Source organism: Schistocerca nitens, chromosome 8 (assembly GCF_023898315.1).
Source record: "Schistocerca nitens isolate TAMUIC-IGC-003100 chromosome 8, iqSchNite1.1, whole genome shotgun sequence".
NCBI classification, from domain to species: domain Eukaryota; kingdom Metazoa; phylum Arthropoda; class Insecta; order Orthoptera; family Acrididae; genus Schistocerca; species Schistocerca nitens.
In genome coordinates this window covers 384,069,627-384,083,391 of record NC_064621.1, presented here as the reverse complement: position 1 = coordinate 384,083,391, position 13,765 = coordinate 384,069,627, and the positions used below count along the sequence as shown (strand labels likewise).

The following is a 13,765-nucleotide window of genomic DNA, read 5'->3' as shown; positions in this document are numbered from 1 at the left end:
AGCCTGGGGGATGTTTCCAGAATGAGATTTTCACTCTGCAGCGGAGTGTGCGCTGATATGAAACTTCCTGGCAGATTAAAACTGTGTACCCGACCGAGACTCGAACACGGGACCTTTGCCTTTCGCGGGCAAGTGCTCTACCATCTGAGCTACGGAAGCACGACTCACGCCCGGTCCTCACAGCTTTACTTCTGCCAGTATCTCGTCTCCTACACTTTACAGAAGCTCTCCTGCGAAGCTTGCAGAACTGGCACTCCTGAAAGAAAGGATATTGCGGAGACATGGCTTAGCCACAGCCTGGGGGATGTTTCCAGAATGAGATTTTCACTCTGCAGCGGAGCGTGTGCTGATATGAAACTTCCTGGCAGATTAAAACTGTGTGCCCGACCGAGACTCGAACTCGGGACCTTTGCCTTTCGCGGGCAAGTGCTCTACCATCTGAGCCACCAAAGCATGACTCACGCCCGGTCCTCACAGCTTTACTTCTGCCAGTATCTCGTCTCCTACCTTCCAAACTTTACAGAAGCTCTCCTGCGAAACTTGCCGAACTGGCACTCCTGAAAGAAAGGATATTGCGGAGACATGGTTTAGCCACAGCCTGGGGGATGTTTCCAGAATGAGATTTTCACTCTGCAGCGGAGTGTGCGCTGATATGAAACTTCCTGGCAGATTAAAACTGTGTACCCGACCGAGACTCAAACTCGGGACCTTTGCCTTTCGCGGGCAAGTGCTCTACCGTCTGAGCTACCAAAGCATGACTCACGCCCGGTCCTCACAGCTTTACTTCTGCCAGTATCTCGTCTCCTACCTTCCAAACTTTACAGAAGCTCTCCTGAGAAACTTGCAGAACTGGCACTCCTGAAAGAAAGGATACTGCGGAGACATGGCTTAGCCACAGCCTGGGGGATGTTTCCAGAATGAGATTTTCACTCTGCAGCGGTGTGTGCGCTGATATGAAACTTCCTGGCAGATTAAAACTGTGTACCCGACCGAGACTCGAATTCGGGACCTTTGCCTTTCGCGGGCAAGTGCTCTACCATCTGAGCTACGGAAGCACGACTCACGCCCGGTCCTCACAGCTTTACTTCTGCCAGTATCTCGTCTCCTACCTTCCAAACTTTACAGAAGCTCTCCTGCGAAACTTGCCGAACTGGCACTCCTGTAAGAAAGGATATTGCGGAGACATGGCTTAGCCACAGCCTGGGGGATGTTTCCAGAATGAGATTTTCACTCTGCAGCGGAGTGTGCGCTGATATGAAACTTCCTGGCAGATTAAAACTGTGTGCCCAACCGAGACTCGAACTCGGGACCTTTGCCTTTCGCGGGCAAGTGCTCTACCATCTGTGCTACCGAAACACGATTCACGCCTGGTCCTCACAGCTTTACTTCTGCCAGTATCTCGTCTCCTACCTTCCAAACTTTACAGAAGCTCTCCTGCGAAACTTGCGGAACTGGCACTCCTGAAAGAAAGGATATTACGGAGACATGGCTTAGCCACAGCCTGGGGGATGTTTCCAGAATGAGATTTTCACTCTGCAGCGGAGTGTGCGCTGATATGAAACTTCCTGGCAGATTAAAATTGTGTGCCCGACCGAGACTCGAACTCGGGACCTTTGCCTTTCGCGGGCAAGTGCTCTACCATCTGAGCTACCGAAGCACGACTCACGCCCGGTCCTCACAGCTTTACTTCTGCCAGTATCTCGTCTCCTACCTGCAAGTTTCGCAGGAGAGCTTCTGTAAAGTTTGGAAGGTAGGAGACGAGATACTGGCAGAAGTAAAGCTGTGAGGACCGGGCGTGAGTCGTGCTTCCGTAGCTCAGATGGTAGAGCACTTGCCCGCGAAAGGCAAAGGTCCCAAGTTCGAGTCTCGGTCGGGCATACATTTTTAATCTGCCTGGAAGTTTCATATCAGCGCACACTCCGCTGCAGAGTGAAAATCTCATTCTGGAAACATCGCCCAGGCTGTGTCTAAGCCATGTCTAAGTTTGGAAGGTAGGAGACGAGATACTGGCAGAAGAAAAGCTGTGAGGACCGGGCGTGAGTCGTGCTTCGGTAGCACCGATGGTAGAGCACTTGCCCGCGAAAGGCAAAGATCCCGAGTTTGAGTCTCGGTCGGGCACACAGTTTTAATCTGCCAGGAAGTTTCATATCAGCGCACACTCCGCTGCAGAGTGAAAATCTCATTCTGGAAACATCCCCCAGGCTGTGGCTAAGCCATGTCTCCGCAATATCCTTTCTTTCATGAGTGCCAGTTCTGCAAGCTTCGCAGGAGAGCTTCTGTAAAGTTTGTAAGGTAGGAGATGAGATACTGGCAGGAGTAAAGCTGTGAGGACCGGGCGTGAGCCGTGCTTCGGTAGCTCAGATGGTAGAGCACTTGCCCGCGAAGGGCAAAGGTCCCGAGTTCGAGTTTCGGTCGGGCACACAGTTTTAGTCTACCAGGAAGTTTCAAGTGTCTGATCACCAATATTTTGGTACCAAGGTATACGAGAACACTAATACTTTTTTAAAAATCACTCCACATTTAAGCCTTTTTAATTTATTATTTTCATGGCTGGTTACAAATAGTTCCACTCTTATTCCTTCATTCCTGTGAGGGAATACAAAGGCTGTGGTACATATAACTTCAATTCTGTTACTGTAATGCTTAAACATTCTTCCTACTGCTTACATTTATATTATTTTTAATGCAGGCATGCACTTCACAGTGGGTTGAAGAATGTATAGGTTGACATAATTCTCTACTCACAAAATATTTTATGAGTAATTTCATATGAATTTGATATTATGTACACATTAACTTAACAAGCACAGCCTTATGAACCAAGCATCCACAGAAATCAACTGCATAGAAATAAAAATAAATAATTGTTTAATGCTGTAATGATGAAAAAAATTACTGCGGAAAAAACAGTCAAAAGTGTGGGAAAGATCTGACCTGGCCCAAAATTCTGATGGTATTTATAAACAACTGAATACAAACCTGTAAAGGACCAGCACTTTAAGTCTCTGCAAACATTTACTCAGTTCACATGTTTTACACCATAATATTTACTGTGAATATGATTTGTTGAACATGGAGTTTACCAACTAGCACTACTGTAACTACACAGGTGTTTATGTTAAAGTGTGGTACTAGACCCAGCCTGAAATCTTGGTCATGGTGACAGACTGATGTGTTGTGCAGCCCAAGTTCTAGGTTATGTTAAAATGTGAAAATCTGGCTGTGAGCTGGTGAAGCAAATGGATGTAAAAGCCAAATATATGCTGTCATAAACTGATCCGTAGCGAAACCTAAGGTTTACATCCATGGCATATTGAAGAATGCAAGGAGGTTTCAATATGTAACTTTTGTTGGTGTTTCCACTAACCACAATTTATTAACCACTAGTGGTTAGCGTTGATGCTTCTAGATCACAAGGTCTCGGGTTTGATTCCCGGCAGGGCTTGACAGTTTCTTCACTCGAGGGCTGGGTGTTTGCAAATAGAAAGCAAAAATGACAACCAACACAATTTCACTTTGAAGTGGCTATGCTGGATAGGACAGGACAGAATTCAAAAAGAAAACTTCTGATATACATCTACACTCTGAAAACCACTGTGAAGTGCATGGCAGAAGGTACGTCCCGTTGCACCAGTTATTATGGTTTCCTCTCACTTCATTGACATACAGTGTGTGGGAAAAATTATTGTTTAAATGCCACTGTGTGTGCTGTAATTATTCTAATCTTATCCTCACAATCCCATGTCAGCCATAGGTAGGGGGGGTGTAATATTCCTAGAGTCATCTTTTAAAGGCGGTTCTTGACATTTTGTAAGTAGACCTTCTCAGTATCTCCATGACACACTCCCACAAATCAAACAAACCTGAACCCATTCATGCTGCCCTTATCTGTATATGTTCAAACCCCCTGTTAGTCCTATTTGGTCACATTCACTTCAGCAAATTCTAGGACTGACTGGATGAGTGTTTTGTAAGTGACTGATATTATAGTCATAGGAAACTATGTTTTTTCGTTTTGTGGAGTGCACAATTTTACAGTTTTGCACATTTAAAGCCAGTTGCCAATCTTTGCACCACTTTGAAACCTTACCAAGTTCTGACTGATTATTTATGCAGCTTCTTTCAGATAGTACTTCATTACAGATAACTGCATCATCTGCAAAAAGTCTGAGGATACTATTAAAGGTCATTAACATACAACATGAACAGCAAGGATCCCAACATAATTCCCTGGGGCACATCCATAGTTACTTTTATGTCTGATGATGACTCTCCATCCAAGAAACATGCTGCAGCCTTCCTACCAAAAAGTCCTCAATCCAGTCACAAATCTCATTTGATACCCAATATAATTGTGCTTTTCACAGTAGCCGTGGGTGTGGTACTGAGTCAAATGCTTTTCAGAATTCAAGAAATTATATTTATAACATTTAAAAAAAATTGCATAAGACAACCATACAAATGGTCGGAATGTTGCCATACTATTCACCGGGAAGCGTTCTACAATTAAAATACTAACTCATTCCACATCATAGCGAGAGTCTCAACTATGATCCATGCAACATGCAAATAACTAAACCATTAAACAGTTTGCATGTTTCAAAAGGCATGCTCCTTACCTTACACACAGCCACTTGCAGCTGCAGTTCAAGATATTCTTTATAATATCTGTAATAATTACAAGAAATGTTTCAGTGGTTGCTTCTTTCATATCTCCTACTGTATTTACAGAGATTAACCAACACATTCAGTACTTTACATTAGCCATATTCCATGGATCTCACAGAGAGGACACTCTGAGAGGTGAAAAGAAGTCAAATGTGTTCATTTTATTAAAGCGGAATACAATGTGATGACATACAATTATGAAATATTATTGTATTACAATGTTGATGGTAATTATAAAATAACTTAAAACATTGTCTGTAAAAATTTGTGTGATGATACTGTTGAATCTTGGACGGAGCAGCAAAAATTGCCCAAAATAAAAGTTATTAATTCAAATTTTTAGTTCATCACGTTATCCACAAGACATTTTATTTTATTTTATTATTATTTTATATTTCCTGGCTGATAGTTGAATGCATGTGTATCCATCTATCTGACTTCTTTCAGGCATCACAGTTTTCTCCTTGAAATCTTTGTAGAGACTACTTTTTAATCCATATTATGTCCACAACTAACATCAAGATGAGTTTCTCCCAAAAATTATTACGTAATTCTGAAACGAGTGGAAACATACAGAATACACTAGTTTCATCATTTTTAAATCATCTATAGCAGTAATCAAGTGTACTAGAAATGTAGTAGAATCTGTGGTTCTAAATAATTAACATTCTACTTCTTGTATTTCAATGTTTGAGTAGACTACATTTTACAGCTTATGGGCTCCTTTGGGTTACAATGTGATAGTCCATATCAATCACATAACAATAGGCTCTCAGAATTTGAAGCAATCGGATATGAAGTGCCATAAAGTTCAATTTTGGGTCCACTGTTGTTTTGATAACATAATTTATCTTTGTTTTGCTGTTTCAAAAGATGAAAAATTTACACATTTTGCAGATGATACAAGCACAGAAATAAAAAATAGTATCACCCCTCTTCCTGAAAAAGCAGGTAATGAAATATTTGAAAATGTGAACAGTGGTTCATGGAAAATGGACTATCACTGAATCTTAACAAGACTTAAGGAAAACAGATTATCACTGAAGCTTTCGAAATGTGGTGCTACAGAAGAATGCTGAAGATAAGGTGGGTAGATCACGTAACTAATGAGGAGGTACTGAATAGGATTGGGGAGAAGAGAAGTTTGTGGCACAACTTGACTAGAAGAAGGGATCGGTTGGTAGGACATGTTTTGAGGCATCAAGGGATCACAAATTTAGCATTGGAGGGCAGTGTGGAGGGTAAAAATCGTAGAGGGAGACCAAGAGATCAATACACTAAGCAGATTCAGAAGGATGTAGGTTGCAGTAGGTACTGGGAGATGAAGAAGCTTGCACAGGACAGAGTAGCATGGAGAGCTGCATCAAACCAGTCTCAGGACTGAAGACCACAACAACAACAACAACTGAATCTTAACAAGATTTAATACATACAGTCCAGTACTTCACAAAGAATGCCACAAACTACAAATGTGAGTTTCTCTAACAATGAAATTCAAGAAATGGAGAGCATTACTTTAAGTTTCAGGAACTACAGACGCATCACTACCTCAGCTGATAAATACACTACCCGGAATTAATAAAGTGCCTTGGTTCAGCTATGTTTGTAGTATGCACGGTCACTGCTGTAGGAAAGTTAAAAATGAAGAAACTGATTTATTCTGCATACTTCCATTCACTATTATTAGATTAGATTAAATACAGTTTTCGTTCCATAGACTCACAAAATGAGATGATTCTCATGGGTGTGAAACATGTCAGAAATTATAACATAAAAAAACATAAAACATTTGAATATAATACTTACTATCCTGATCATTTGTCAGGACATTGTCAAAATAGGTGACTATAATACAGTAAACTGTAACAGCTAATACTTACAGAATTAATATGCCGTCAGAATGAAACATTGTTATGCACTATTAATACATTTATCATACACAAAATACCTAATCTTGACTGCTGTGGCCAAGTGCTGTCAAAATAGAAATCTAACGGTCATTTTTACCGAAGCTGGCCTACCAGTCTCTGTTAAGATATTCATCTATAGAGGAGAAGGAGTTGCCCATCAAAATGTCTTTCAAACTCTGTTTAAACTGTGCTTTATCTGAAACCAAGTTTTTAATGGCTGCTGGTAATTTATTGAAAATGTGTGTTCCTGAATATTGGACCCCTTTTTGGACCAAGATAAGTGATTTTAGGCCTTTATGTAGATTCTTCTTATTCCTAGTATTGATACTATGTATTGAGCTATTGGTTGGAAATAAAGACATATTACTTGCAGCAAATTTCATTAAGGAATAAATATACTGAGAAGCAGTGGTTAGAATACAAAGTTCCTTGAACAGGTTTCTACAAGATGATCTTGAATTTACACCATAAATGATTCTTATTACATGCTTTTGCACTCTAAAAACTGTAGCTAGGTTTGATGAGTTGCCCCAGAATGTGATCCCATATAACATAATAGAATGAAAGTAAGCAAAATATGCAAGTTTTTTTATATTTATATCTCCTACATCTGACATCATTCTCATGACAAATACAGACTTGTTTAGGTACTTAAGCAATTCTGTGGTATGCCCTTTCCAACTGAATTTATTACCGAGTTATAATCCCAGGAATTTAACACTTTCAACCTCTTCGATCTGCATGTCTTCATATGTTATACTCGGCTGGAAGGAAATCTCTTACAGGTTCTGAACTGCATATAGTGGGTCTTCTCAAAGTTTAATGACGAAGAATTAGCTTTAAACCACTTATTAATGTCAGTGAAAATTTGATTAGCAGCTCTTTTTATAATCTGTACTTGACTTGCTACTTATTGCAATGTTTATATCATCTGCAAACAAAACGAACTTAGCATCTGGCAACGTAAGAGATGAGAGGTCTTTAATATACACAAGAAAAAAGCAATGGACCCAAAATCGAACCTTGAGGAACACCACATGTAAATAATTCCCAGTCAGATGAAGACTGACTTCTTACTGCACAGGTATTTTGCAATGACACTCTTTGTTTCCTGTTGGATAGATAAGAATCAAACCATTTCACAGCATTGCCAGTGACACCATAATACTCTAATTTACTTAGGACATGCTGTGGTTCACACAGTCAAAGGTTTTTGACAGATCACAGAAAATGACAGTAGCCTGTAATTAATTATCTAATGAATTAGCTTTCTCTATATCAGAACCCTTCAGAAATCCAAACTGTGACTTGGACAATATATCGTTTGCAGTCAGATGCTTAAGGAAGACACTTGAGCACAACCTTTTCAAATACTTTTGAGAAAGCCAGCAAAAGTGAAATTGGTCAATAGTCTGATGGGAACTCTTTATCCCCCTTCTTGTAAAGAGTCTTAACTTCAGCATATTTTAGCCAGCCTGGAAACGTTCCACTGACAAGAGATTGATTACACAGATAACGTAAGATAGAACTTAACTCTCATGAGCACTCTTTGATTAACTTTGTGGATATGCTATCATACCCAATGGAATACTCAGATTTTTAAGGATTTTAAGATGGATGCTACTTCTTTGGGAGATGTGTCATTTCCATTTTACTAAAGTTACTTTTAAAGACTGGTTCAGATACTCCGTTGCACTGTTGACCAAACCTGATAACCTCAAGCTGTCAGTAACAGAAATGAAGTAGTTGTTTAAGAGGTTTGCAACACTAACGGTACTTGTTACCAAAGTTTCATTTATTTTTAGAGCTATCTGTTCCTCTTCCTTTTTGGCCCCACCTGTCACTGTCTTCACAATATCCCATACAGTTTTTATTTTGTTACCTGATGTAATTATCTTTTTCTCATAATAAAGCTGCTTCGATTTCTGGATTACTTGCTTCAATATTTTGCAGTATTCTTTGTAATGCATTACAATTCTAACCTCAGAGCTGTTCCTAGATAGTAGATAGAGTCTCACTTTTGTCGAAAACAATTCTCAAACGTGGAGGCAACTTTAGTAATGAAATAATTGTTCACTGACAGAGCTTTTCAATAAATTCACATTAAAATCTCCAGCAACCACTATTTCCTTACTTTTTGCTATGAGGTGGGATAGCAGAACTTCCAGATTTTTATGAAGAGGTAAAAATTTGCTGAAGGAGATCTGTATGTATCTACTATTATAAAGAACTTACTATGAAATACTACTTCTGTTGCACAAGCTTCTAAGTGCTGCTCTGAGCAAAATTTATTAATATCAGTATTCTTGAAATCAAAACAGTTTCTGACAAATATGACAACTTCTCCAGTCTCCATATTTCCTCTACAGAAATAAGAAGCTAACTTGAATCCTTTAACATATCTGTACCAGTGGTCACATGATGTTCAGAGAGGCAGATTATATCAACTGGTTTGCTAATTCTTCAACACAAATAAGTAACTCATTAAGCTTACCCCTTAGTCCTCGGATATTCTGATGCAATAGTGATAGCTGATTTTATGCACTGGCTGAATTACAACTGGATGAACCTAATTTTCCTGCCAATTTTTGGGTATCTTTAGTTTCAATCGGAGGCTGTCTGCGTGAATTGTGTATATAAAAATTTGCTTTCTGGCTGCCTGTTTTATCAATGTGAATGTCATTTTCAGCCTGTCTCTGAACAACTTTTGTTTCTGCCCTTCCTACCCTAAAAAAACTGCTGATCTGTCACTTGTAACCACTGGTACTTTACCACTTGTGACACAGTATCCCCCCCCCCCCCCTTAAGTTATTTGCTATTAGCCCACCCAGTTTTCCCTTCCCTTTCCTGTTGAGGTGAAGGCCATGCCTAGTATAGTCCCACCTGCTGATAGAGTCAACAGGAACCACACCGATATGAGACCTCATGCCCGTTCCAAGCAGCCGTTCCACCTCTAAATTAACTCTCCTAACAGAAGAGTTTAAAAGAGCCCAGTCATGGTGACTCAGAACAGACACAAGCCCAACACCAGTATGTCTCATTGCTGAAGCTATCTTTACCAGGTCACTCTCAACTGAATAATTTCGGTTCCTATCTATGCTGTTGCCTGACCCACCCACTATTACCACGGTGTCTTCCTTTGTGAAGTCTTTACAAAGTGAACCTACATCCTCTATCACCTGACCCAGACTTGCACTAGGTTTTAAAAAGCTTGTGACCTGGTAATCTGACCCTAGTTCATCCTGCAACAGTTGGCCAACACCTCTATCATGCGAACTACCTAACTTGCCTTTTCTGACTTCTTACTTGTCAAACACTTTTTGAAAGTTTGTTTTGTCTTGTCTACTCCTACATCTATTTGTGGCTAATCAGTTTACAACGGTGACAACAGATCTAACCTGTTTTCCACATTCAAAACCACACTGTCTGAAAACATCCTATTCCTATTTCTTCTATAACTCTGAATCAGATATTTGTGGATACAAACTATAATGTAAGATGTGTAAGTAAAGACTTAGTGATCGTGAAACTCCAGTTGTTACCCTCCAAAGATACATGCTGCCCATCCAGAACTACAAAATAACTGTAACAGCAAGAAATTTCAACAAACATAATATAGAAACATTCAGTTCCCTATTATAAGGAGAGGTGTGTTATGAAATTTTATGAATGTATGACACCAACCAAATGTTCGAGAAGTGTACTGAAATCTTGAGTGGTTAATTTTGAAATTGCTTTCCCTTTCAAAACACAAGTAATAAGAAGCAAAACTCCAAAAGCAAAAAAGAGATGGATACCAACAGGTAACAAAATCTCAAGAGCAAGGAAAAGAGAATTACTCAGATACAGAAAAACAATAACATACTCCCACTTCTGAATAGCTACATTCAGAAATACATCCAAATCTACAACAGAAATACAGTCAAATCTACAAAAGAGTGACGTAGGGGTGGGGAGGTCAAAGATAAGTTCATAAGAGAGTCACAAATAAAAGGCAAGCAGTATGGAAAGTAATAAAAATTCTGAACCATGAGAATATGAGAGTAATGATAATCCCAAAAACAGCACAAATCTTTTCAGGTGTTACTATGAAGATGTCACATATTATTTAATAGTTAGTGACAAACCTGATACTAGAAAGAAACAGAAAAACAAAGTGTGATCATGTTCCTCTTCAATCTGTCTGTGGAAGAACTCCAGATGTAATCATCCATGTTGCAAAACTCTTAAGAAAACGTCATCAGGAATTGACAGTACTCTCAACTGCACTGTAAAGCAATTTATTACAAACATTTCAATGCATTTTGAATATGCAGTCAATTCACCTCTTCTGACAGGCACATTTTCAGATTGTTTACAAATTGCTAAAGTGGTCCCTATTCATAAGAAAGAAGACAAATCAAATATAGAAAACTGTAGACCAATTGCCTTATTATCAGGCTTCAGTAAAATAATAGAAAAAGTGGTGCATAACAGAATAATGAAATTTTTAGAGAAAAATGAAACTCTCACAGATATTCAGAACGGATTCATGAAAAAAAAAAAAAATCAACAACTAGTGCCATCAATGATTTTATACACAACGTCCTGCAAACAATGAACAAAAAACAAAGTGCCAATGGCATTTTTCAGACTTGAGTAAAGCCTTTGACATATTCCACCACAAAATACTGTTCAGAAAGCTTCAAGTATATGGCATTAGAGGTACTGCGCTAAAATGATTCATATTATACTTGACAAGCACGAACATAAAATACAAATAAAACGTGAACTACAGGAAAATACTAGGATACATTTCTCAGAGTGAGAGAAGAAAAAAGGAAAAGAGTCCCTCAGGAATCCAATCCTGGGCTAACCCTCTTTCTCCTGTATATAAATGATTTAGACCTAAACATTGAGTCACAAGTAAATACCGCTTTTGCAGATGAAACACGCATCGTTATTACAGGAACCACCGCAAGTCGACTACAAGCAGTTGTATATAAAACTACAGCAATTTAAACAGATCTTTTGGGGGCTATAAACTACCACTAAACACAAAAAATTCTGAACTTCTGTTCAAAAACTGACACATGCAACACCAATAAACTCCAACCAAATTTTATCTTCTCTGGATACAAAGTTTTTAGGCATATGGCTTCAAAATAACTTCAAGTGGCATATACATTTAACTAAATAAATGGAACACTAAATAAAATATGTTATAGTCTATAATTACTCTCTGTTAAAGCAAGTTTTAGCACTGTCCATATTGCCTTCTTTGCTCAATTCCTTAGCATCCTACTTTACAGAATTATATTCTGGGGTAATACACCACATAGTTCACTGATTTTCCTAATTCAGTCCACCTGCTTAACTGAGTGGTAATGTGCTTGCCTCCTATGCGACGGACACAGATTCAATTCCCGGCCAGGATGGACACTCATGGACTGGGTGTCATCCTCATCACCGGCACACAAGTTGCCCAATGTGGCGTTGACTGTACTAAGACTTGCCCTCAGCGGCTGAAGTTCCCTGGATGGGGCCTCCTGACCAACAATGCCACATGCTGATTTTAATTTTTCTTAACCCATAAAAGAACTGTAAGAGCAGTGCAACATGTTCAACAAACAGATTCCTGCAAACATCTCATTCAAAAGTTAACAATTCTCTAGCTTCTCTGTATGTACAACAAAGAAATATGTAAGTATGTCACAATGAATTTCAAAGACATAATGAAAATGATACAAGACAATAGTAAAAGCCTCGTATCCTGTCAATAATGACATCAGCCTAAAAAACTTCTACAACAAACAGTGGTATACAAATTTACAAGTCTTTCATGTAAGATTGAAACCGTATGGTCAATTACATCCTTTTGTAAAACCCTAACGGCATTCTTATTGGATCATTGCTTCTATTCAGAAGTAGAATTTTTCGAACATTTTAGATACAAGAGACTTAGAACAAGTCAGTGCAGCTACTGCAAGCAGCGCATGCTCTTTTGTGGATAAAGCTAAAATTTATGTATTCGCTAAAATAATCTGTATCTTTACGGCGTTGCTCTGTATCCCACAATCTGGAATTAATTTTTACTTGTGTAAATAAATAATGAAATAAAATTAAATATAGGTACATTTCCGTTTTCTTTCCACATCCCAAGGCCACTCTCGTGGTATCTATAGAATACGACTAATGTAATATAAACATAAAGTAATGTAACAGCCCTCCCCCCTCGCGGACTGAAATTTTGGCTGTAGTTTTAAATATTGATGTTACGAATAATTCGTTCCCTATCTTTTCATTCTGAGGATTAGTACTACTGCAAAACGGTCAGAACTGGAATAGTTTGACAAGCCAAGCAGAGGATAATTAACGGATCATAAATAAACGTTCCCGAGAGCTCAAAATCGTTGCATTACCCTCTGTCTACACAAAACTAAAAAGTGTTGAAGCAGATACGGGGCAAAATAACACTGTTAACGTACTCATCTTTCACATTCACTTCATCCGTTATTTCCACTGAATTTTTAGATTTAATGTTATCTTTGTCATACTTTGTTAAAATACTCATTTTTCGTTAGCAACAGTCCAAAGCTGTGCATGGATTGATATCGACAACTCATTGGTTTATTCCAAAGTTCAGCTCTAATTTCACGAATCAACAACATTACAATCGCGCTCAATATCACACATCATCCAAACAGCACATAGCATTGTCGCATGTCCCAAAGTAATTCACCACACTACTGTTTTCATTTAATTTACGTGTTTTGAGACGCAAGTTACTTCCTGTTGCCATGGTAACAATATGGGCAAATGGCAAGAGAGTTTTCATGACGATAACAACTCATATCAATTTGGTAATGATAGCGATTGGTCGCCTTGGTCTTAAACAGACCGCTCAACCACCTGTCAAAAAAATATTTCTTTTCGTATTTCGAATAGAACTGACATTTGAAGCGCAAACTCAGCGCAATTCTTACGACCCGCCCGCATGGAGAGACAGGCACAAGCGCTGATTGACAAAAGAAAGGCAGCAAGCGCGGACCAATAGACGTCTCTGTAGTCTGCTCACTGCACTGTGGCACTTTTTAGCGGTAATATTCAAAATGAATTTCGTACCGAAGTGTTGAGTTTCCCGGTTTTCAAACATGTGCGTCGCATATTAAACGGACTCACGAAACTTCTCTTTGGCATTAGAGTAT

General features: G+C 39.0%; 1 protein-coding gene across 1 annotated transcript in view; it reads right to left on the bottom strand.

Moving 5' to 3' along the window:
• Positions 1-13,336, bottom strand: part of LOC126198857 (sodium channel and clathrin linker 1-like) — a 97,432-nt gene extending 84,096 nt beyond the window's left edge. The window contains exons 1-2 of the mRNA XM_049935446.1: positions 13,046-13,336; positions 4,620-4,668 (exon numbers count right to left, since the gene is read on the bottom strand). Coding sequence (XP_049791403.1) covers positions 4,620-4,668; positions 13,046-13,131 — 135 coding nt within the window. The 5' untranslated portion in view covers positions 13,132-13,336. The remainder of the gene's footprint in view (positions 1-4,619; positions 4,669-13,045) is intronic.
• Between the last annotated feature and the right edge of the window lie 429 nt (positions 13,337-13,765).